A 24251-nucleotide genomic window follows, 5' to 3' on the forward strand; every position below is an offset into this window, starting at 1 on the left:
ATTTAATTTCCCTTTTGTCCTTTAACCATGTGTACATTGTTAAAACACTGTATATATATATATATAATATGACATGTGTAATGTCTTCATTGTTTTGAAACTTCTGTATGTGCAATGTTTACTGTTAATTTTGATAGTTTATTTCACTTTTGTATATCATCTACCTCACTTGCTTTGGCAATGTTAACACATGTTTCCCATGCCAATAAAGCCCCTTGAATTGAATAGAGAGAGAGAGAGAGAGAGAGAGAGGGAGAGGAGAGGAGAGGAGAGGGAGAGGAGTGGAGAGGAGAGGAGAGGAGAGGAGAGGAGAGGAGAGGAGAGGAGAGGAGAGGAGAGGAGAGGAGAGGAGTGGAGAGGAGAGGAGAGGAGAGGAGAGGGAGAGGAGAGGAGAGGAGAGGAGAGGAGAGGAGAGGAGAGGAGTGGAGAGGAGTGGAGAGGAGAGGAGAGAGGAGTGGAGAGGAGAGGAGAGGAGAGGAGAGGAGAGGAGAGGAGAGGAGAGAGCTCTGACTTACATTTCTGTTAAATTAAATAAATGATCACATATTTCTTCTTCTATGGTGGTGATCTGGTTGTTACTCAAATCTCTGAAAAAGAGAAAGAACGAGACAGAGGATGACAGACACATATCACCGTGACAACCTCCGCCCTCCTAACCTCCACACTTTACATTCTACCCTTGTTTGGAATTGACCTGCCTGCTAAAATAAAGGTACAATTAAATGTAAATGAAATAGCCCCTCTTCCCCTAGTTAAACCTCCCACCCTCCATAATGGCTGGCTGTGTGGTGGTTTGGACAGGGCTGATGGAAAACACTGGAACAGACTTGTAGGAGGAAAGGAAAGGGGGACGAGAAAGGAGTGGAAATGAGAGGGGGGAGGGGTGGCAGAGAGATGGAGGGGTTGGATGGCAAGAAGAAAGCTGTGAAGGAGAGGGTGGAGGCATTTGGTGAGGCGAGAGGATGGTTGAGACTGGTTTATAGAGGGAGATGATGGATGGAGGGAGGGAGAGAGAGAAGAAGAGAGAGAGAGAGATAGATGGAGGGAGAGAAGGAGAAAGATCTGAAAGTAGAGCCGACAGAGCAGGAGAATTGTGCTTAATGGTTCTGTGATTGGTGTGTGTTCCTCTCAGCACAGCCAGACCTCTCCTGTGGGTTCTGCCTAGTTAAATACAGACTAAACCACACTGATTTTTCTCTCCACCCTCTTCCTCCTTTCAGTCCCCCCCCCATCCCCCTCTCCCTCTCCCCCTCTAGGTGACATACAGTATAGAGAACAGGGGTCTGGAGCAGAAGACCCCTCTGGGGAGAACACTGATTCTGTTGTCCTGTAGATACCTGAGAGAGAGAGAGAGAGAGAGAGAGAGAGAGAGGGAGATAAGTTATCAGACATAGACAAGCACACACACAAACACACAGCCAGCTATACTCACAGTTCTCGTAGGGAGGTGAGTTGATCAAAGAGACTTGGTTCCAGAGATGAGATACGGTTCCTGGACAGATCTCTGTAAGGGGGAAATAAAACATTACAATTACTGACTGACTGGGAGACAGAATGTTAACACACACACACACACACACACACACACACACATACACACACACACACACACACACACACACACGCATACACACATACACACACTGAGACACACACACACACACACACACACACACACACACACACACACACACACACACACACACACACACACACACACACACAGCGGTTAAGAGCGTTGGGCCACTAGCCTAGCGGTTAAGAGTGTTGGGCCACTAGCCTAGCGGTTAAGAGTGTAGGGCCACTAGCCTAGCGGTTAAGAGTGTTGGGCCACTAGCCTAGCGGTTAAGAGCATCGGGCCACTCTTAACCGCTAGGTCGCTGGTTCTAATCCCCGAGCTGGCAAGGTAGAATAACCCACTGTTCTGCCTGGAGCAAAGCAGCGGTTACCCCATTAACAACAGTCCCCCGGTTCTGATGACGTCGACCCCCATTAACAACAGTCCCCCGGGTTCTGATGACGTGGACCCCCATTAACAACTGGTCACTGGGTTCTGATGACGTGGACCCCCATTAACAACAGTCCCCCGGTTCTGATGACGTGGACCCCCATTAACAACTGTCCCTCGGGTTCTGATGACGTGGACCCCCATTAACAACTGGTCACTGGGTTCTGATGACGTCGACCCCCATTAACAACTGTCCCTCGGGTTCTGATGACGTCGACCCCCATTAACAACTGGTCCCTGGGTTCTGATGACGTCGACCCCCATTAACAACTGGTCACTGGGTTCTGATGACGTCGACCCCCATTAACAACTGTCCTCGGGTTCTGATGACGTCGACCCCCCATTAACAACTGTCCCCCGGGTGCTGATGACGTGGACCCCCATTAACAACTGTCCCCCGGGTGCTGATGACGTGGACCCCCATTAACAACAGTCCCCGGGGTTCTGATGACGTGGACCCCCATTAACAACAGTCCCCGGGGTTCTGATGACGTGGACCCCCATTAACAACAGTCCCCCGGGTTCTGATGACGTGGACCCCCATTAACAACAGTCCCCCGGGGTTCTGATGACGTGGACCCCCATTAACAACAGTCCCCCGGGGTTCTGATGACGTGGACCCCCATTAACAACAGTCCCCCGGGTTCTGATGACGTGGACCCCCATTAACAACAGTCCCCCGGGTTCTGATGACGTGGACCCCCATTAACAACAGTCCCCCGGGGTTCTGATGACGTGGACCCCCATTAACAACAGTCCCCCGGGGTCCAGACACAGAACATCCACTAGGATCACTGCTTTACCTGTTCTGTGGGACTACAGGGAGACACCTGCTCTGTGGGACTACAGGGAGACACCTGCTCTGTGGGACTACAAGGGAGACACCTGCTCTGTGGAACTACAAGGAGACACCTGCTCTGTGGGACTACAGGAAGACCCCTGATCTGTGGAACTACAAGGAGACACCTGCTCTGTGGAACTACAAGGAGACACCTGCTCTGTGGGACTACAGGAAGACCCCTGATCTGTGGAACTACAAGGAGACCCTGCTCTGTGGAACTACAAGGAGACACCTGCTCTGTGGGACTACAGGAAGACCCCTGCGAGTGAGTGAGTGAGTGAGTGAGTGAGTGAGTGAGTGAGTGAGTGAGTATGAGTGTGTGAGTGTGTGAGTGTGTGAGTGTGTGTGTGTGTGTGTGTGAGTGAGTGAGTGAGTGAGTGAGTGTGCAGGCAAGGGCACTCTCTCTCTCTCTCACTCTCTCTCCTCTCTCTCTCACTCTCTCTATCCCTCTCTCTCTCTATCCCTCTCTCTCTCTCCACCTCTCTCTCTCTCTTCTCTCTCTTTTCTCCCACCTCTCTCTCTCCCACCTCTCTCTCTCTTCTCCCACCTCTCCCTCTCTCTCTCTCCCACCTCTCTCTCTCTCTCTCTCCCACCTCTCTCTCTCTATTCTCTCTCTCTCCCACCTCTCTCTCTCTCTCCCAACTCTCTCTCTCTCTCTCTCCCACCTCTGTCTCTCTCTCTCTTCCACCTCTCTCTCTCCCACCTCTCTCTCTCTCTCTCTTCCACCTCTCTCTCTCTCTCTCTCTCTCTCTCCCACCTCTCTCTCTCTCCCACCTCTCTCTCTCTCCCACCTCTCCCCCTTTCTCTCTCTTCCACCTCTCTCTCTCTCTCTTCCTCTCTCTCTCCCACCTCTCTCTCTCTCTCTCTCTCTCTCTCTCTCCCAGCTCTCCCCCTCCACCTCTCTCTCTCTCCCACCTCTCTGTCTCTCTCTCTCTGCCACCTCTCTCTCTCTCTCTTCCCTCTCTCTCTCCCACCTCTCTCTCTCTCCCACCTCTCCCCCTCTTCCACCTCTCTCTCTCTCCCACTTCTCTCCCTCTCTCCCACCTCTCTCTCTGCCACCTCTCTCTCTGCCACCTCTCTCTCTCTCTCTCTCGTCTCTCTCCCACCTCTCCCCCTCCCTCTCTCTCTCTCTTCCACCTCTCTCTCTCTCCCACCTCTCTGTCTCTCTCTCTCTCTGCCACCTCTCTCTCTCTTCCTCTCTCTCTCCCTTCCTCTCTCTCTCCCACCTCTCCCCTCCACCTCTCTCTATCTCTCTCCCACCTCTCTGTCTCTCTCTCTCTCTCCCACCTCTCTCTCTCTCTCTCTCTCTCCCACCTCTCTGCCACCTCCCTCTCTCTTCGTCTCTCTCCCACCTCTCTCTCTCTCTCCCACCTCTTCCCTCCCTCTCTCTCTCTCTCTCTCTTCCACCTCTCTCTCTCTCCCACCTCTCTGTCTCTCTCTCTCTCTGCCACCTCTCTCTCTCTCTTCATCTCTCTCTCTCCACCTCTCTCTCTCTCTCCACCTCTCGCCCTCTTCCACCTCTCTCTCTCTCTCCCACTTCTCTCTCTCCCACCTCTCTCTCTCTCTCTACGAGAACTGCACACAACGTGAGGGTAAGCAGTGCCTGTAAAATTCTAAATATTTATACATACACCACCGTTCAACCGTTTGGGGTCACTTTTTTTTTTTTTGCCCATTAAAATAACATTAAATTGATCAGAAATACAGTGTAGACATTGTTAATGTTGTATATGACTATTGTAGCTGGAAACGGCTGATTTTTAATGGAATATCTACAGAGGCGTCAGAGGCCCATTATCAGCAACCATCCTCTGCTCAGGAATCACACAACTATCTCTCTCCCACCTCTCTCTGCCACCTCTCTCTCTCTCTCCCACCTCTCTCTCTCTCTCCCACCTCTCTCTCTCTCTCCCACCTCTCCCCCTTTCTCTCTCTTCCACCTCTCTCTCTCTCTCTTCCTCTCTCTCCCACCTCTCTCTCTCCCACCTCTCCCCCTCCCTCTCTCTCTCTTCCACCTCTCTCTCTCTCCCACCTCTCTGTCTCTCTCTCTCTGCCACCTCTCTCTCTCTCTCTCTCTCTCTCTCTCTCTCTCTCTCTCTCTCTCTCTCTCTCTCTCTCACTCTCTCTCCTCTCTCTCTCACTCTCTCTATCCCCTCTCTCTCTCTCTATCCCTCTCTCTCTCTCCCCACCTCTCTCTCTCTCTCTCTTTCTCCCACCTCTCTCTCTCTCCACCTCTCTCTCTCTCTCCCACCTCTCCCTCTCTCTCTCTCCCACCTCTCTCTCTCTCTCTCTCCCACCTCTCTCTCTCTCTCTCTCTCTCTCCCACCTCTCTCTCTCTCTCCCCAACTCTCTCTCTCTCTCTCCCACCTCTGTCTCTCTCTCTCTTCCACCTCTCTCTCTCTCCCACCTCTCTCTCTCTCTCTCTCTTCCACCTCTCTCTCTCTCCCACCTCTCTCTCTCTCTCTCTCCCACCTCTCTCTCTCTCTCCCACCTCTCTCTCTCCACCTCTCCCCCTTTCTCTCTCTCTTCCACCTCTCTCTCTCTCTCTTCCTCTCTCTCTCCCACCTCTCTCTCTCTCTCTCTCTCTCCCAGCTCTCCCCCTCCACCTCTCTCTCTCTCCCACCTCTCTGTCTCTCTCTCTCTGCCACCTCTCTCTCTCTCTCCTTCCTCTCTCTCTCCCCACCTCTCTCTCTCTCTCCCACCCTCTCCCCCTCTTCCACCTCTCTCTCTTTCTCCCACTTCTCTCCCTCTCTCTCCCACCTCTCTCTCTGCCACCTCTCTCTCTGCCACCTCTCTCTCTCTCTCTCTCGTCTCTCTCCCACCTCTCCCCCCTCCCTCTCTCTCTCTCTCTTCCACCTCTCTCTCTCTCCCACCTCTCTGTCTCTCTCTCTCTCTGCCACCTCTCTCTCTTTCCTCTCTCTCTCCCTTCCTCTCTCTCTCCCACCTCTCCCCTCTTCCACCTCTCTCTATCTCTCTCCCACCTCTCTGTCTCTCTCTCTCTCTCCCACCTCTCTCTCTCTCTCTCTCCCCACCTCTCTCTCTGCCACCTCCCTCTCTCTCTCGTCTCTCTCTCCACCTCTCTCTCTCTCTCCCACCTCTTCCCTCCTCCCCTCTCTCTCTCTCTCTCTCTTCCCACCTCTCTCTCTCTCTCCCACCTCTCTGTCTCTCTCTCTCTCTCTGCCACCTCTCTCTCTCTCTCTTCCATCTCTCTCTCCCACCTCTCTCTCTCTCTCCCACCTCTCGCCCTCTTCCACCTCTCTCTCTCTCTCCCACTTCTCTCTCTCCCACCTCTCTCTCTCTCTACGAGAACTGCACACAACGTGAGGGTAAGCAGTGCCTGTAAAATTCTAAATATTTATACATACACAGCCGTTCAACCGTTTGGGGTCACTTTTTTTTTTTTTTTGCCCATTAAAATAACATTAAATTGATCAGAAATACAGTGTAGACATTGTTAATGTTGTATATGACTATTGTAGCTGGAAACGGCTCATTTTTAATGGAATATCTACAGAGGCGTACAGAGGCCCATTATCAGCAACCATCACTCCTGTGTTCCAATGGCACGCTCTCTCTCTCCCACCTCTCTCTCTGCCACCTCTCTCTCTCTCTCCCACCTCTCTCTCTCTCTCTCCCACCTCTCTCTCTCTCCCACCTCTCCCCCTTTCTCTCTCTTCCACCTCTCTCTCTCTCTCTTCCTCTCTCTCTCTCCCTCTCTCTCTCTCTCTCCCACCTCTCCCTCCCTCTCTCTCTCTCTTCCACCTCTCTCTCTCTCTCCCACCTCTCTGTCTCTCTCTCTGCCACCTCTCTCTCTCTCTCTTCCTCTCTCTCTCTCTCCCACCCTCTCCCTCTCCACTTCTCTCTCTCCCTCTCTCTCCCCACCTCTCTCTCCCACCTCTCTCTCTGCCACCTCTCTCTCTGCCACCTCTCTCTCTCTCTCTCTTCGTCTCTCTCCCACCTCTCCCCCTCCCTCTCTCTCTCTCTTCCACCTCTCTCTCTCTCCACCTCTCTGTCTCTCTCTCTCTCTGCCACCTCTCTCTCTTCCTCTCTCTCTCCCTTCCTCTCTCTCTCCCACCTCTCCCCTCTTCCACCTCTCTCTATCTCTCTCCCACCTCTCTGTCTCTCTCTCTCTCTCTCTCTCTCTCCCACCTCTCTCTCTCTCTCTCCCCACCTCTCTCTCTGCCACCTCCCTCTCTCTCTCTCGTCTCTCTCCCACCTCTCTCTCTCTCCCACCTCTTCCCCCTCCCTCTCTCTCTCTCTCTCTCTTCCACCTCTCTCTCTCTCTCTCTCCCACCTCTCTGTCTCTCTCTCTCTCTCTGCCACCTCTCTCTCTCTCTCTTCATCTCTCTCTCCCACCTCTCTCTCTCTCTCCCCACCTCTCGCCCTCCTCTCCACCTCTCTCTCTCTCTCCCACTTCTCTCTCTCTCTCTCTCTCCCAGAACTGCACACAACGTGAGGGTAAGCAGTGCCTGTAAAATTCTAAATATTTATACATACACCACCGTTCAACCGTTTGGGGTCACTTAGAAATGTCCTTATTTTAAAGAAAATCACATTTTTTGCCCATTAAAATAACATTAAATTGATCAGAAATACAGTGTAGACATTGTTAATGTTGTATATGACTATTGTAGCTGGAAACGGCTGATTTTTAATGGAATATCTACAGAGGCGTACAGAGGCCCATTATCAGCAACCATCACTCCTGTGTTCCAATAGCACGTTGTGTTAGCTAATCCAAGTTGATCATTTTAAAAGGCTAATTGATCATTAGAAAACCCTTTTGCAATTATGTTAGCACCGCTGAAAACGGCTGTGGTGATTAAAGAAATAAAACTGGCTCTAAATCCCAATCCACTGTATGCCACATAGGTTTGTAACTAATAAATTCTCTATCTAGTTTTTATTTGCTAGCAGAGAATGTTAAACAGATCTGTGTGTCTGTGTGCGCCAAGTGTTGGAATGGTAAATACCACAGAATGATTGTTTTCTGTTGGCACAAGAGACGGGGGGGGGGGAGACGGTGAATCGTTTGGAAGATTCTGTTCTGACTGCCACAGACTAGAGCTGTTGACCATTCAGAAGAAAGAGCCAGAGGTGTCTGTCGTGTACGATCTTCTGAATCTAAAATGGAAGACTGAAAATCCAAACGAGAGCTCTGTGTTCTCGGGGAAGAGCTCTGTGTTCTCAGGGGAAGAGCTCTGTGTTCTCGGGGAAGAGCTCTGTGTTCTCGGGGAAGAGCTCTTTGTTCCTCGGGGAAGAGCTCTGTGTTCTCGGGGAAGAGCTCTGTGTTCTCGGGGAAGAGCTCTGTGTTCTCGGTGAAGAGCTCTGTGTTCTCGAGGGGAAGAGCTCTGTGTTTCGGGGAAGAGCTCTGTGTTCTCGGGGAAGAGCTCTGTGTTCTCGGTGAAGAGCTCTGTGTTCTCGGGGAAGAGCTCTGTGTTCTCGGGGAAGAGCTCTGTGTTCTCGGGGAAGAGCTCTGTGTTCTCGGGGAAGAGCTTCTGTGTTCTCGGGGAAGAGCTATGTGTTCACAGCTCTTTGTTCTCCGGGAAGAGCTCTGTGTTCTCGGGGAAGAGCTCTGTGTTCTCGGGGAAGGACTCTGTGTTCTCGGGGAAGAGTTTCTGTGTTCTCGGGGAAGAGCTCTGTGTTCTCGGGGAGGAGCTCTGTGTTCTCAGGGAAGAGCTCTGTGTTCTAGAAGGGGAGGAGCTCTGTGTTCTCGGGGAAGAGTTTCTGTGTTCTCGGGGAAGAGCTCTGTGTCCTCGGGGAAGAGCTCGGTGTGGATACACACCGTCTACAACGTCAAGGGAACTCGTTGGATCCCCCACGTCCACAGAGCCCTGGAAGTGTTCCTGCGCATGGACAAGACAAGGACCTTCCCAACTGACGAAGGCCAGTACTTCGTTGGTCGGCAGCACATGGAGCAGCTGGCCGCAGCATCAACAACAGCCGGAAGTTCAAGGGCAAAGGGGACCATTACTACACAGGAAATGTAATACCACACTCGTTTTAAAACATAGGTTCAAGACTCAAATGAACTTTCAGAATCAAGTAATTGACAGGTGACAGTTTATTTCCTCAGAAAAAGCGGGAAATGGAGAATGCACTCTCTTGTGTGTTCTGCCATTTTGTTTCAGACATGTTTGCCGAGCAGCTGTCCTGACTGAGCCTCACCCTGCAAAGGGATCGCCTGGATCCTCCCTCCAAGCCACATCCATCGGAAGAACAGTGACCAGACTGGAAGCACTAAATCTGAGGGCGAAGGCAGCAGGCATGCTGGCTCAGCAGCAGGGTGATGAGAGGAGATTCCTGGTGTGGTAGGACGGAGCTTGTTAGGATGTGAGAGAAATCAATCCATTTTAAAACCGATGATTAAAGACAGATTCTCAGTGTGAGAATCAGTGTATATCCTTTTCCCAATAGAACGATTGAGGAGAAGGAGGGAAATGCAGTGGAGGAGTCTTCTCACATGTTTATTATGGGAGACAGACAGATGGCCAGACATTTCACTGTGTGTGTGTGTGTGTGTGTGTGTGTGTGTGTGTGTGTGTGTGTGTGTGTGTGTGTGTGTGTGTGTGTGTGTGTGTGTGTGTGTGTGTGTGTGTGTGTGTGTGTGTGTGTGTGTGTGTGTGTGTGTTGTTTCTGTTAAAGGAAAGAGCGCGAAGGGAGATCTGAAAGGCTTCACGGACCTCACCAGTCCCCAGCTGAAGCAGCACATGAGAAGCAGTCCATCAACATGGGCCATCAACATGGGCCATCAACATGGTCCATCAACATGGGCCATCAACAAGGTCCATCAACATTGGGCCATCAACATGGTCCATCAACATGGTCCATCAACATGGTCCCTCAACATGGGCCATCAACATGGTCCATCAACATGGGCCATCAACATGGATTCAACATAGGGCCATCAACAGACGGTCCATCAACATGGTCCATCAACATGGTCCATCAACGTGATTTGCCATCAACATGGTCCATCAACATGGGCCATCAACATGGGCCATCAACATGGGCCATAGACATGGGCGTGGTGGATGATCTCAAAGCCAGGTTAGGTGGTCTGCTGAAGGACGAGGTATCCAGAGACCCAGGTGGAGTCTTCAGAGTTGTGATAAACCCTGACACCAGAAGACCAGCCTTCTCACCTTTGGCGCCGATGGTGTGGCAGAACTGAAGAGGCGTTTCAAGGAGCCTCTAGAGAGGTAAGAGGTTATGTGACACTGCGTTGCCATACGAGACAATGCTGTGTCTATATGTGCCGACTCTCTTGCTCTGTTCAATCCTGCAGATCGGGGCGCAACATGGCTGCAATCCAGGATGAGTGGCAGGGGCTGAAAATCCTGGTCCTACAGTGGCCTCTGGGAGAGCATGTTGACAAAGGACCCCTACAGGCACCATTACAAGGTAGACTAACAGTCCTGAGGGGTTATGTATGGTATCCTATGGTTGGTTTCGATAAGTTCATGGTAAGAGTTGAAATGAAATTGAAAGATATCATCTTTTCCCTAGAACATACTGGAGTTGGTGCAGCGTATGCTGGCGCTGCCCATTTCAGCCGCCCGGCGTGAGAGAGGCTTCTCTGCTCAGAACCGGATGAAGAATTCGACAAGAAGCTGCCTTGAGGTCTCCACCAGGGAAGACCTGATGAGGATCAGCCTGGAGGTCTCCACCAGGGAAGACCTGATGAGGATCAGCCTGGAGGTCTCCACCAGGGAAGACCTGATGAGGATCAGCCTGGAGGTCTCCACCAGGGAAGACCTGATGAGGATCAGCCTGGAGGTCTCCACCAGGGAAGACCTGATGAGGATCAGCCTGGAGGTTTCCACCAGGGAAGTCCTGATGAGGATCAGCCTGGAGGTCTCCACCAGGGAAGACCTGATGAGGATCAGCCTGGAGGTCTCCACCAGGGAAGACCTGATGAGGATCAGCCTTGAGGTCTCCACCAGGGAAGACCTGATGAGGATCAGCCTGGAGGTCTCCACCAGGGAAGACCTGATGAGGATCAGCCTGGAGGTCTCCACCAGGGAAGACCTGATGAGGATCAGCCTGGAGGTCTCCACCAGGGAAGACCTGATGAGGATCAGCCTGGAGGGCTCCACCAGGGAAGACCTGATGAGGATCAGCCTGGAGGTTTCCACCAGGGAAGTCTGATGAGGATCAGCCTGGAGGTCTCCACCAGGGAAGACCTGATGAGGATCAGCCTGGAGGTCTCCACCAGGGAAGACCTGATGAGGATCAGCCTTGAGGTCTCCACCAGGGAAGACCTGATGAGGATCAGCCTGGAGGTCTCCACCAGGGAAGACCTGATGAGGATCAGCCTGGAGGTCTCCACCAGGGAAGACCTGATGAGGATCAGCCTGGAGGTCTCCTGTCGAGGAGTTGGATCCTGCCGTGGACCGCTAGCTGACCTCTAAGCGTGCCAGACGGCTGACCTCTAAGCGTGCCAGATGGCTGACCTCGAAGCGTGCCAGACGGCTGACCTCTAAGCGGGCTAGACGGCTGACCTCTAAGCGTGCCAGACGGCTGACCTCTAAGCGTGCCAGACGGCTGACCTCTAAGCGTGTCAGATGGCTGACCTTGAAGCGTGCCAGACGGCCGACCTCTAAGCGTGCCAGACGGCCGACCTCTAAGCGTGCCAGACGGCCAAGAGACAACAGCAGCTGGACAGCTGATATCCTTTGGGTCCAGTAGGCACGGGTCAATGTGTGATTTTGGTGGTATGTGCTGTCCCACAGATATGTCCCTTAGTACACACGCACACACCACACACACACACACAGTATAAATATATATGTAATAAATTGTTTGTTAATAAACTCTGTTACATTTTTCACTGTGCTCCTAAATTTAAGGTTTATGGTCCAGGTTAGGTTTATGGTTAAGGTTAGGTTTAAGGTTAAGGTTAGGGGTTAAGGTTCAGGTTAAGGTTAGGTTTAAGGTTAAGGTTAGGTTTATGGTTAAGGTTTATGGTTAAGGTTAGGTTTATGGTTAAGGTTAGGTTTATGGTCCAGGTTTATGGTTAACGTTAGGGGTTAAGGTTCAGGTTAAGGTTAGGTTTATGGTTAATGTTAGGGGTTAAGGTTCAGGTTAAGGTTAGGTTTATGGTTAAGGTTAGGTTTATGGTTAAGGTTAGGTTTAAGGTTAAGGTTAGGTTTAAGGTTAAGGTTAGGTTTATGGTTAAGGTTAGGTTTATGGTCCAGGTTTATGGTTAACGTTAGGGGTTAAGGTTCAGGTTAAGGTTAGGTTTATGGTTAAGGTTAGGTTTATGGTTAAGGTTAGGTTTAAGGTTAAGGTTAGGTTTAAGGTTAAGGTTAGGTTTATGGTTAAGGTTTATGGTTAAGGTTAGGTTTAAGGTTAAGGTTAGGTTTATGGTCAAGGTTAGGTTTATGGTTCAGGTTAGGTTTAAGGTTAAGGTTAGGTTTAAGGTTAAGGTTAGGTTTATGGTTAAGGTTTATGGTTAAGGTTTATGGTTAAGGTTAGGTTTATGATCAAGGTTAGGTTTATGGTTAAGGTTAGGTTTATGGTTAAGGTTAGGTTTATGGTTAAGGTTAGGTTTATGGTTAAGGTTAGGTTCAGGTTAAGGTTAGGTTTAAGGTTAAGGTTAGGTTTATGGTTAAGGTTTATGGTTAAGGTTAGGTTTAAGGTTCAGGTTAGGTTCAGGTTAAGGTTAGGTTTATGGTTCAGGTTAGGTTTATGGTTCAGGTTAGGTTTAAGGTTCAGGTTAGGTTTATGGTCAAGGTTAGGTTTATGGTTAAGGTTAGGTTTATGGTTAAGGTTAGGTTTATGGTTAAGGTTAGGTTTATGGTTAAGGTTAGGTTTATGGTTAAGGTTAGGTTTATGGTTAAGGTTAGGTTTATGGTCCAGGTTAGGTTTATGGTCCAGGTTAGGTTTATGGTCCAGGTTAGGTTTATGGTTAAGGTTAGGGATAGTGTGTGTACGACTGTATAATGTGACCTCCTCCATGTCTATTAGCTAGCAGCAGGCTGGCTCCTGTTCTCCCTGCTACCTCTAGCACATATGGTTCTGCTTCACACAGAAGTATGGGCAAGGATACACACACACACACACACACACACACACACACACACACACACATACACACACACACACACGGTTCTGTTTTAGTAACGGCGTGGCCGGGGCCAATGATCTAACCATTCCTTATAAGGGCTGTCTGGTGCCACTTATACTGGGCTGGAGAAGCACACAACTGGGACAACGGGAGAGAAAGTGTAGAGAGAGAGAGAGAGAGAGAGAGAGAGAGAGAGAGAGAGAGAGAGAAAGTGGAGAGAGATAGAAAGTGGAGAGAGAGAGAGAGAGAGAAAGAAAGTGGAGAGAGAAAGAAAGTGGAGAGAGAGAGAGAGAGAGAGAGAGAGAAAGAAAGTGGAGAGAGAGAAAGTGGAGAGAGAGAGAGAGAAAGTGGAAAGAGATAAAGTGGAGAGAGAGAAAGTGGAGAGAGAGAGAGAAAGTGGAGAGAGAGAGAGAGAGAGAGAGAGAGAGAGAGAGAAAGAAAGTGGAGAGAGAGAGAAAGAAAGTGGAGAGAGAGAGAGCGAGAAAGAAAGTGGAGAGAGAAAGAAAGTGGAGAGAGAGAGAGAGAGAGAGAGAGAGAGAAAGAAAGTGGAAAGAAAGAGAGAGAAAGTGGAGAGAGAAAGAAAGTGGAGAGAGAGAAAGTGGAGAGAGAGAGAGAAAGAAAGTGGAGAGAAAGAGAGAGAGAAAGTGAAAAAGAGAGAGAGAGAGAGAGAGAAAGAAGGTGGAGAGAGAAAGAAAGTGGAGAGAGAGAAAGTGGAGAGAGAGAGAGAGAGAAAGAAAGTGGAGGGACAGAGAGAGAGAAAGTGGAGAGAGAGAGAGAGAAAGAAAGTGGAGAGAGAAAGAAAGTGGAGAGAGAAAGTGGAGAGAGAGAGAAAGTGGAGAGAGATAAAGTGGAGAGAGAGAAAGTGGAGAGAGAGAGAGAAAGTGGAGAGAGAGAGAGAAAGTGGAGAGAGAGAGAGAGAGAGAGAGCGAGAGAGAGAAATAAAGTGGAGAGAAAGAGAGAGAAAGTGGAGAGAGAGAGAGAGAAAGAAAGTGGAGAGAGAAAGAAAGTGGAGAGAGAAAGAAAGTGGAGAGAGAGAGAGAGAGAGAGAGAGAGAAAGAAAGTGGAGAGAAAGAGAGAGAGAAAGTGGAGAGAGAGAGAGAAAGAAAGTGGAGAAAGAAAGAAAGTGGAGAGAGAGAAAGTGGAAAGAGAGAGAAAGTGGAGAGAGATAAAGTGGAGAGAGAGAAAGTGGAGAGAGAGAGAGAAAGTTGAGAGAGAGAGAGAGAGAAAAAGAAGGTGGAGAGAGAAAGAAAGTGGAGAGAGAGAAAGTGGAGAGAGAGAGAGAAAGTGGAGAGAGATAAAGTGGAGAGAGAGAAAGTGGAGAGAGAGAGAGAGAGAGAGAGATAAAGAAAGTGGAGAGAAAGAGAGAGAGAAAGTGGAGAGAGAGAGAGAGAAAGAAAGTGGAGAGAGAAAGAAAGTGGAGAGAGAAAGAAAGTGGAGAGAGATAAAGTGGAGAGAGAGAGAAAGTGGAAAGAGAAAGAAAGTGGAGAGAGAAAGAAAGTGGAGAGAGAGAGAGAGAGAAAGTGGAGAGAGATAAAGTGTAGAGAGAGAAAGTGGAGAGAGAGAGAAAGTGGAGAGAGAAAGAAAGTGGAGAGAGAAAGAAAGTGGAGAGAGATAAAGTGGAGAGAGATAAAGTGGAGAGAGAGAGAAAGTGGAGAGAGAAAGAAAGTGGAGAGAGAGAGAGAGAGAGAGAGAGATAGTGGAGAGAGATAAAGTGGAGAGAGAGAAAGTGGAGAGAGAGAGAGAAAGTGGAGAGAGAGAGAGAAAGTGGAGAGAGAAAGAAAGTGGAGAGAGAGAAAGTGGAGAGAGAGTGATAGAGAGAAAGTGGAGAGAGATAGAAAGTGGGGAGAGAGAGAAAGTGGAGAGAGATAAAGTGGAGAGAGAGAGAGAAAGTGGAGAGAGAGAAAGTGGAGAGAGAGAGAGAGAGAGCAGAGAGAGAGAGAGCAGAGAAAGCAGAGAGAGGGAGAGGGAGGGGGAGGGAGAGCAGAGAGAGAGGGGGAGGGAGAGCAGATGAATCCTCAATATGGGTTCTCATGTCAAGCTGTTTATAGCAAACTTTTTTTTTTTATCTAATAGTTTTGAATTCGATGATGTATGGAGAGCTCTCTCTCCCCCTCTCTCTCTCCCCCTCTCTCTCTCCCCCTCTCTCCCTCCCTCCCTCCCCCAGAGTAGAGGCACTCCCCTCCCTCCAAGTTTTGTTTATGTTTGAGACTCAAAGCAGTGTGAAGATCAGAAGGAGAGACCCAGGGGAGAACCGTAAGGCCCAGCGACGGAGAACAATCCCCCCCACTGTGGAGTGCCTCTACTCTAGACAGGTCGCCCCTATCAGTTCCATCATGAAGCTCCTGCCACAGTGGCTAGCCAGTCTGCTCTCCCTGCCCAGGACGGGGAGCCCTCTTCTACATGGTCCCTGGGGACATGTGTACTTTCCCCTTCATAGGACGGACAGGGAGCGAGAGAGGGGGGAAAGAAGGAGGGAGGGAGGAAAGGAGGAGTGTGGAAGAAGGTGATTGGCTGGGCCCCGCAGGGCGGGTCAGTCCATGTCTTCCTCTCGTCGTTAGAACATTCTGTCCATTCTGCTGCTCAGGCTGTCTGGAGTCCAGCTGGCAGGAGAGCTGGGCAGCTGTGAGCAGTGATTTCACACACACTTTCAATCTCTCCACCCTTCCGCCTTTTTTCCTCTCCCTCTCTCCTCCTCCTCCTCGCCTCAATCTCTTTCTCTCTCCTCCTCCTCGCCTCAATCTCTTTCTCTCTCTCCACACACTCCAGTAGTCTCTCTCCCTCTCTCCTCCTCCTCGCCTCAATCTCTTCCTCTCTCTCCACACAGTCAATCTCTTTCTCTCTCTCCACACACTCCAGTAGTCTCTCCCTCTCTCCTCCTCCTCGCCTCAATCTCTTCCTCTCTCTCCACACAGTCAATCTCTTTCTCTCTCTCCACACACTCCAGTAGTCTCTCTCTCTCTCCCCTCCTCCTCTCCTCAATCTCTTTCTCTCTCTCCACACACTCCAGTAGTCTCTCCCTCTCTCCTCCTCCTCGCCTCAATCTCTTCCTCTCTCTCCACACAGTCAATCTCTTTCTCTCTCTCCACACACTCCAGTAGTCTCTCTCTCTCCCCTCCTCCTCTCCTCAATCTCTTTCTCTCTCTCCACACACTCCAGTAGTCTCTCTTTCTCCCCTCCTCCTCTCCTCTCTCTTTCTCGCACTCCACACACTCCAGTAGTCTCGCTCTCTCTCTCTCCCCTCCTCCTCTCCTCTCTCTCTCTCTCCCCTCCTCCTCTCCTCTCTCTCTCTCCCCCCTTCTCTCTCTCTCTCTCTCTCCCCTCCTCCTCTCCTCTCTCTTTCTCTCCAGTCTCTTGGCCCTGAATGTGCTCTTCTAATTACAGAACCAAATCAAAAAATCGTCTCTTCAAATCTCTCTCCATTTCTCTCCATCTCTGACAGCAGAGAGGAGAGAAGGAAGAGAAGAGTCACAGAGAGGAGAGAGAGAGAGATGGTGGGAGAGGAGGGAGAGAGATGGTGGGAGAGGAGGGAGAGAGATGGTGGGAGAGGAGGGAGAGAGATGGTGGGAGAGGAGGGAGAGAGATGGTGGGAGAGGAGGGAGAGAGATGGTGGGAGGAGGGAGAGAGATGGTGGGAGAGGAGGGAGAGAGATAGTGGGAGATGAGGGAGAGAGATGGTGGGAGAGGAGAGAGAGAGATGGTGGGAGAGGAGGGAGAGAGACTTGGTTGGGAGAGAGAGAGAGAGAGATGGTGGGAGAGGAGAGAGAGAGATGGTGGGAGAGGAGGGAGAGAGACTTGGTTGGGAGAGAGAGATGGTGGGAGAGGAGAGAGAGAGATGGTGGGAGAGGAGGGAGAGAGATAGTGGGAGAGGAGGGAGAGAGATGGTGGGAGAGGAAGGAGAGAGATAGTGGGAGAGGAGGGAGAGAGATAGTGGGAGAGGAGGGAGAGAGATAGTGGGAGAGGAGGGAGAGAGATGGTGGGAGAGGAGGGAGAGAGATGGTGGGAGAGGAGGGAGAGAGATGGTGGGAGAGGAGGGAGAGAGATGGTGGGAGAGGAGGGAGAGAGATGGTGGGAGAGGAGGGAGAGAGATGGTGGGAGAGGAGGGAGAGAGATAGTGGGAGAGTAGGGAGAGAGATAGTGGGAGAGTAGGGAGAGAGATGGTGGGAGAGGAGGGAGAGAGATGGTGGGAGAGGAGGGAGAGAGATGGTGGGAGAGGAGGGAGAGAGATGGTGGGAGAGGAGGGAGAGAGATGGTGGGAGAGGAGGGAGAGAGATAGTGGGAGAGTAGGGAGAGAGATAGTGGGAGAGTAGGGAGAGAGATGGTGGTGGAGGAGGGAGAGAGATAGTGGGAGAGGAGGGAGAGATGGTGGGAGAGGAGGGAGAGAGATGGTGGGAGAGGAGAGAGAGATGGAGGGAGAGGAGAGAGAGATGGAGGGAGAGAGATGGTGGGAGAGGAGGGGGAGAGATAGTGGGAGAGGAGGGAGAGAGATGGTGGGAGAGGACGGAGAGAGATGGAGGGAGAGAGATGGTGGGAGAGGAGGGAGAGAGATGGTGGGAGAGGAGAGAGAGAGATAGTGGGAGAGGAGGGAGAGAGAGAGATGGCGGGAGAGGAGGGAGAGAGATGGCGGGAGAGGAGGGAGAGAGATGGCGGGAGAGGAGGGAGAGAGATGGTGGGGGAGGAGGGAGAGAGATGGTGGGAGAGGAGGGAGAGAGATGGTGGGAGAGGAGGGAGAGAGATGGTGGGAGAGGAGGGAGAGAGACTTGTTTTTTCAGTCCAGTCTGGTTGGCATACATTTACTCTGTGGTGAGCTGTGAAGAGTCTCTCCCCCTGTCCTCCCTCTCTGACTCTCTCCAAGTGAAACAGGCAAAGAGGCCTTTGTAGTTAACCACCAACAAGTCATCCCAACTCAAACCACGTCTCTCCATCCACCTGTCCTCTCTCTCTTTATTCCACCCATGACTTATTCCCTCCTCTTCTCATTCCCTCTCCACTCACTCACTCTTCTACCACACTTCTTTTCCTCACCCGCTCTCTCCCTACCTGTCTCCCCCCACCCACCCTGTCTCCCCCACCTCCCCTCTTGCCCCCCCCCCCCCGGCCCTTCCCGTTCCCCCAACCCCCCCCACCCCCCCGTTGTGGCTAAAGTCCAGTCTCTGAGCTCATGAGGTTGAGGTTAGCAGCACAGAGAGGGCCTAATTGTGCCAGGGACAACACACACACTCCGCTGACTAGGGGTCTGATCTAGCTCTAGAGGAGTGTGGATTAGGGACGACACACACACACTCCGCTGACTAGGGGTCTGATGTAGCTCTAGAGGAGTGTGGATTAGGGACAACACACACACACTCCGCTGACTAGGGGTCTGATGTAGCTCTAGAGGAGTGTGGATTAGGGACGACACACACACACTCCGCTGACTAGGGGTCTGATGTAGCTCTAGAGGAGTGTGGATTAGGGACGACACACACACACTCCGCTGACTAGGGGTCTGATGTAGCTCTAGAGGAGTGTGGATTAGGGACAACACACACACACTCCGCTGACTAGGGGTCTGATGTAGCTCTAGAGGAGTGTGGATTAGTGTGGAGTCTCTTGTTTATAAATAGCTGTAGCTAATTATACATGCATGGGAAAAGGAATGAAATATCCATAAATATGTGTGTGTGTGTGTGTGTGTGTGTGTGTGTGTGTGTGTGTGTGTGTGTGTGTGTGTGTGTGTGTGTGTGTGTGTGTGTGTGTGTGTGTGTTACTGTCCTTGTGGAAATTCTCCATCATGTCCACATGAAGACAATAGCTATTTTAGGCTTAGTGGTTAGGTTTACAGTTAGGGGTTACAATTACGGTTAGGGGTTACAATTACGGTTAGGTTTACAGTTAGGGGTTACAATTACAGTTAGGGGTTACAATTACGGTTAGGTTTACGGTTAGGGGTTACAATTACAGTTAGGGGTTACAATTACGGTTAGGTTTACGGTTAGGGGTTACAATTACGGTTAGGTTTACAGTTAGGGGTTACAATTACAGTTAGGGTTTACAATTACGGTTAGGTTTACGGTTAGGGGTTACAATTACGGTTAGGTTTACAGTTAGGGGTTACAATTACAGTTAGGGTTTACAATTACGGTTAGGTTTACGGTTAGGGGTTACAATTACGGTTAGGGGTTACAATTACGGTTAGGTTTACGGTTAGGGGTTACAATTACAGTTAGGGGTTACAATTACGGTTAGGTTTACGGTTAGGGGTTACAATTACGGTTAGGTTTACGGTTAGGGGTTACAATTACGGTTAGGGGTTACAATTACAGTTAGGGGTTACAATTACGGTTAGGTTTACGGTTAGGGGTTACAATTACGGTTAGGGGTTACAATTACGGTTAGGTTTACGGTTAGGGGTTACAATTACGGTTAGGGGTTACAATTACGGTTAGGTTTATGGTTAGGGGTTACAATTACGGTTAGGGGTTACAATTACGGTTAAGTTTACAGTTAAGGGTAAAGGTAAATAGGATATTGAATGGAAGTACAATTTAGGTCCCCACAAGTATAGTACAATATCTGCTTTGTGTTTGTGTGTAAGAGAGCTCAGAGTCAAAGACTATCTCACACACACATGCACAAACACACACACACACACACACACACAGAGAGAAATGTCTGCACTGAGTCGGTAAATGATGAACCCAGATTATTCTGTTTAACTAGCACCAGTTAACCATTACAGACACACACTAGTGCTGGAACTGTCTGTGGTGTTATGTCCACTGTAATGCTGTAGTGACAGTGAAGGGTCATGGCTGTAATGACATACTGTAGTGACAGTGAAGGGTCATGTCTGTAATGACATACTGTAGTAACAGTGAAGGGTCATGTCTGTAATGACATATTGTAGTGACAGTGAAGGGTCATGACTGTAATGACATACTGTAGTGACAGTGAAGGGTCATGGCTGTAATGACATACTGTAGTGACAGTGAAGGGTCATGGCTGTAATGACATACTGTAGTGACAGTGAAGGGTCATGGCTGTAATGACATAATGACATACTGTAGTGACAGTGAAGGGTCATGGCTGTAATGACATAATGACATACTGTAGTGACAGTGAAGGGTCATGGCTGTAATGACATACTGTAGTGACAGTGAAGGGTCATGGCTGTAATGACATACTGTAGTGACAGTGAAGGGTCATGGCTGTAATGACATAATGACATACTGTAGTGACAGTGAAGGGTCATGGCTGTAATGACATAATGACATACTGTAGTGACAGTGAAGGGTCATGTCTGTAATGACATAATGACATACTGTAGTGACAGTGAAGGGTCATGTCTGTAATGACATAATGACATACTGTAGTGACAGTGAAGGGTCATGTCTGTAATGACATAATGACATACTGTAGTGACAGTGAAGGGTCATGTCTGTAATGACATAATGACATACTGTAGTGACAGTGAAGGGTCATGTCTGTAATGACATAATGACATACTGTAGTGACAGTGAAGGGTCATGTCTGTAATGACATAATGACATACTGTAGTGACAGTGAAGGGTCATGTCTGTAATGACATAATGACATACTGTAGTGACAGTGAAGGGTAATGGGCTAGACAGTGTTCTAGCATCTTGATGGTTTAGTGGTTAGTTCTGAGGTCTGTTGCATCGAAAGGGTTCAATATGTGCCCCCTTCGTCCCCCACACTCTTCCTCCCCTCTTTTTGCTGTTCTCTAAACGCACTCTACCTCTCCCCCTTCTCTCTCTTTTTCTCTCCCCCTTCTTTCCCCTCCCCCCCTTTATTTACTGCCTTGTGGAATGCCTGTACTTCCGTGAGTGATGTCATCAGTTGCCGTCGTCACGGTAACAAAACAAACCTCCTTGCATATGGCCTGTGGATTCAGTCTTTCCCAGCTTGTTAAAAAAAATGGAGGAAAGAAAGAAAGAAAGACAGAAAGAAAGACAGAAAGAAAGAAAGAAAGACAGAAAGAAAAATGAAGAAAAAAGTATCACTTGTTTCTTTGGCCTGAACATTTACACTATCAGGAGATGGAGGGATGAGGATACACTGGAGGAAGGAGAGGGAGAGAGAGGGATGAGGATACACTGGAGGAAGGAGAGGGAGAGAGAGGGATGAGGATACACTGGAGGAAGGAGAGGGAGATGGAGGGATGAGGATACACTGGAGGAAGGAGAGGGAGAGGGAGGGATGAGGATACACTGGAGGAAGGAGAGGGAGAGGGAGGGATGAGGATACACTGGAGGAAGGAGAGGGAGAGAGAGGGATGAGGATACACTGGAGGAAGGAGAGGGAGAGGGAGGGATGAGGATACACTGGAGGAAGGAGAGGGAGAGAGAGGGATGAGGATACACTGGAGGAAGGAGAGGGAGATGGAGGGATGAGGGAGAGAGAGGGGGGGTGAGGGAGAGAAAGAGAGAGGGATGAGGGAGAGAGAGAGAGGGGGATGAGGGAGAGAGAGAGGGGGGATGAGGGAGAGAGAGAGAGAGGGATGAGGGAGAGAGAGGGGGGGGGATGAGGGAGAGAGAGAGGGGGATGAGGGAGAGAGAGAGAGGGATGAGGGAGAGAGAGAGCGGGATGAGGGAGAGAGAGAGAGGGGGATGAGGGAGAGAGAGAGAGGGATGAGGGAGAGAGAGGGATGAGGGAGAGAGAGAGAGGGATGACGGAGAGCGAGAGAGAGGGATGAGGGAGAGAGAGGGGGATGAGGGAGAGAGAGAGGGGGATGAGGGAGCGAGAGAGTAGTCCCTATACATGACATCTGTTAGACTTCTGAAGAGACGAGGTGTACTGCCAGATCTAACTACTCTGTAAATACTCTGGTTTATAAGACAACATCTCCTGCTGTGTGTGTGTGTGTGTGTGTGTGTGTACAGTTGTACTTCTCCTGGGCTGGTCTGGGGTGTGATAGTTGCTGCGTGGTTGTCCTGGTAACGACACAAAGCAAAACAGTACCGTAGCCAGGAAAATGGAGATGTGTGTGTTTACAGCTACCGTGTGTGTGTGTGTGTGTGTGTGGCAACACCAGAATCATCCGAGCTTCACCTACCGTAGAGATGTGGGATATAATGTTTGTAGAAGTGAAGAATAGACCTATGCCTTCATGTCCACATCAAACAGCCTTCAGCACTTCCCACTTTGTCTCTTACTGTATCTCTCAGTCCAGACATTATGAACCCCTGAGCTCAGATCACACTTTTACACACCTCTCTGTCCATAATACTCATATTGATTAAAATGGCTAAACTGATCCTAGATCAGTACTCCTACTCTGACAGGTCCATAACAGAAGACTGGTGATATTGACCTAGGTCAGCTTGGAGCCCTCTGACAGGTCCATAACAGAAGACTGGTGATATTAACCTAGGTTGGCTTGGAGCCCTCTGACAGGTCCATAACAGAAGACTGGTGATATTGACCTAGGTCAGCTTGGAGCCCTCTGACAGGTCCATAACAGAAGACTGGTGATATTAACCTAGGTTGGCTTGGAGCCCTCTGACAGGTCCATAACAGAAGACTGGTGATATTGACCTAGGTCAGCTTGGAGCCCTCTGACAGGTCCATAACAGAAGACTGGTGATTATGACCTAGGTCAGCTTGGAGCCCTGTGACAGTTCCATAACAGAAGACTGGTGATTATGACCTAGGTCAGCTTGGAGCCCTGTGACAGGTCCATAAGAGAAGACTGGTGATATTGACCTAGGTCAGCTTGGAGCCCTGTGACAGTTCCATAATAGAAGACTGGTGATATTGACCTAGGTCAGCTTGGAGCCCTGTGACAGGTCCATAACAGAAGACTGGTGATATTGACCTAGGTCAGCTTGGAGCCCTGTGACAGGTCCATAACAGAAGACTGGTGATATTGACCTAGGTCAGCTTGGAGCCCTGTGGCAGTTCCATAACAGAAGACTGGTGATTATGACCTAGGTCAGCTTGGAGCCCTGTGACAGGTCCATAACAGAAGACTGGTGATATTAACCTAGGTCAGCTTGGAGCCCTGTGACAGGTCCATAACAGAAGACTGGTGATATTAACCTAGGTCAGCTTGGAGCCCTGTGACAGGTCCATAACAGAAGACTGGTGATATTGACCTAGGTCAGCTTGGAGCCCTGTGACAGGTCCATAACAGAAGACTGGTGATATTGACCTAGGTCAGCTTGGAGCCCTGTGACAGGTCCATAACAGAAGACTGGTGATATTGACCTAGGTCAGCTTGGAGCCCTGTGACAGTTCCATAACAGAAGACTGGTGATATTGACCTAGGTCAGCTTGGAGCCCTGTGACAGGTCCATAACAGAAGACTGGTGATATTGACCTAGGTCAGCTTGGAGCCCTGTGACAGGTCCATAACAGAAGACTGGTGATATTGACCTAGGTCAGCTTGGAGCCCTGTGACAGTTCCATAACAGAAGACTGGTGATATTGACCTAGGTCAGCTTGGAACCCTGTGACAGGTCCATAACAGAAGACTGGTGATTATGACCTAGGTCAGCTTGGAACCCTGTGACAGTTCCATAACAGAAGACTGGTGATTATGACCTAGGTCAGCTTGGAGCCCTGTGACAGTTCCATAACAGAAGACTGGTGATTATGACCTAGGTCAGCTTGGAGCCCTGTGACAGTTCCATAACAGAAGACTGGTGATTATGACCTAGGTCAGCTTGGAGCCCTGTGACAGTTCCATAACAGAAGACTGGTGATTATGACCTAGGTCAGCTTGGAACCCTGTGACAGGTCCATAACAGAAGACTGGTGATATTGACCTAGGTCAGCTTGGAGCCCTGTGACAGGTCCATAACAGAAGACTGGTGATATTGACCTAGGTCAGCTTGGAACCCTCTGACAGGTCCATAACAGAAGACTGGTGATATTGACCTAGGTCAGCTTGGAACCCTGTGACAGTTCCATAACAGAAGACTGGTGATTATGACCTAGGTCAGCTTGGAGCCCTGTGACAGTTCCAGTCAGATAATTAGAATTCAATAGAATCCCAACTAATTCCATGGTAATTATATGTCTCCAACGGCTGTGGTGCTGGAATGGCTGTTCCTCTCCATCCACAGAAATTATATATTTTCTACCGTTTACCGACTTTTCTCAGGAGGACAGCGGGGTTTGCTTAGCTTGATGCAATTAACGCTCCTGTCCAGTTTGGCTGGACTCTGACATGACAGTATCACTCCTCGCCACCGCAGAACCCATGTCTTCGCTCAGCTATCCCTGTGAAAGGCCAGCCCCTTATGCAGAACCCATGTCTTCGCTCAGTTATCCCTGTGAAAGGCCAGCCCCTTATGCAGAGCCAATGAAATGGAAACACGGCCACAC

General features: G+C 49.9%; 1 protein-coding gene across 4 annotated transcripts in view; it reads right to left on the reverse strand.

The window, feature by feature from the left end:
* The window catches only part of pkd1a (polycystic kidney disease 1a), a 144825-nt gene that overhangs the window by 115298 nt on the left and 5276 nt on the right, over window positions 1–24251 (reverse strand). For all 4 annotated transcript variants that reach the window (XM_090195271.1, XM_090195272.1, XM_090195270.1 and 1 more), the window contains exons 2-4: window positions 1433–1504; window positions 1266–1337; window positions 516–587 (exon numbers count right to left, since the gene is read on the reverse strand). In XM_090195271.1, coding sequence (XP_090051397.1) covers window positions 516–587; window positions 1266–1337; window positions 1433–1504 — 216 coding nt within the window. The remainder of the gene's footprint in view (window positions 1–515; window positions 588–1265; window positions 1338–1432; window positions 1505–24251) is intronic.

This window comes from Oncorhynchus mykiss, chromosome 13 (genome assembly GCF_057628025.1).
Source record: "Oncorhynchus mykiss isolate SJ-2025 chromosome 13, ASM5762802v1, whole genome shotgun sequence".
Lineage (NCBI taxonomy): Eukaryota > Metazoa > Chordata > Actinopteri > Salmoniformes > Salmonidae > Oncorhynchus > Oncorhynchus mykiss.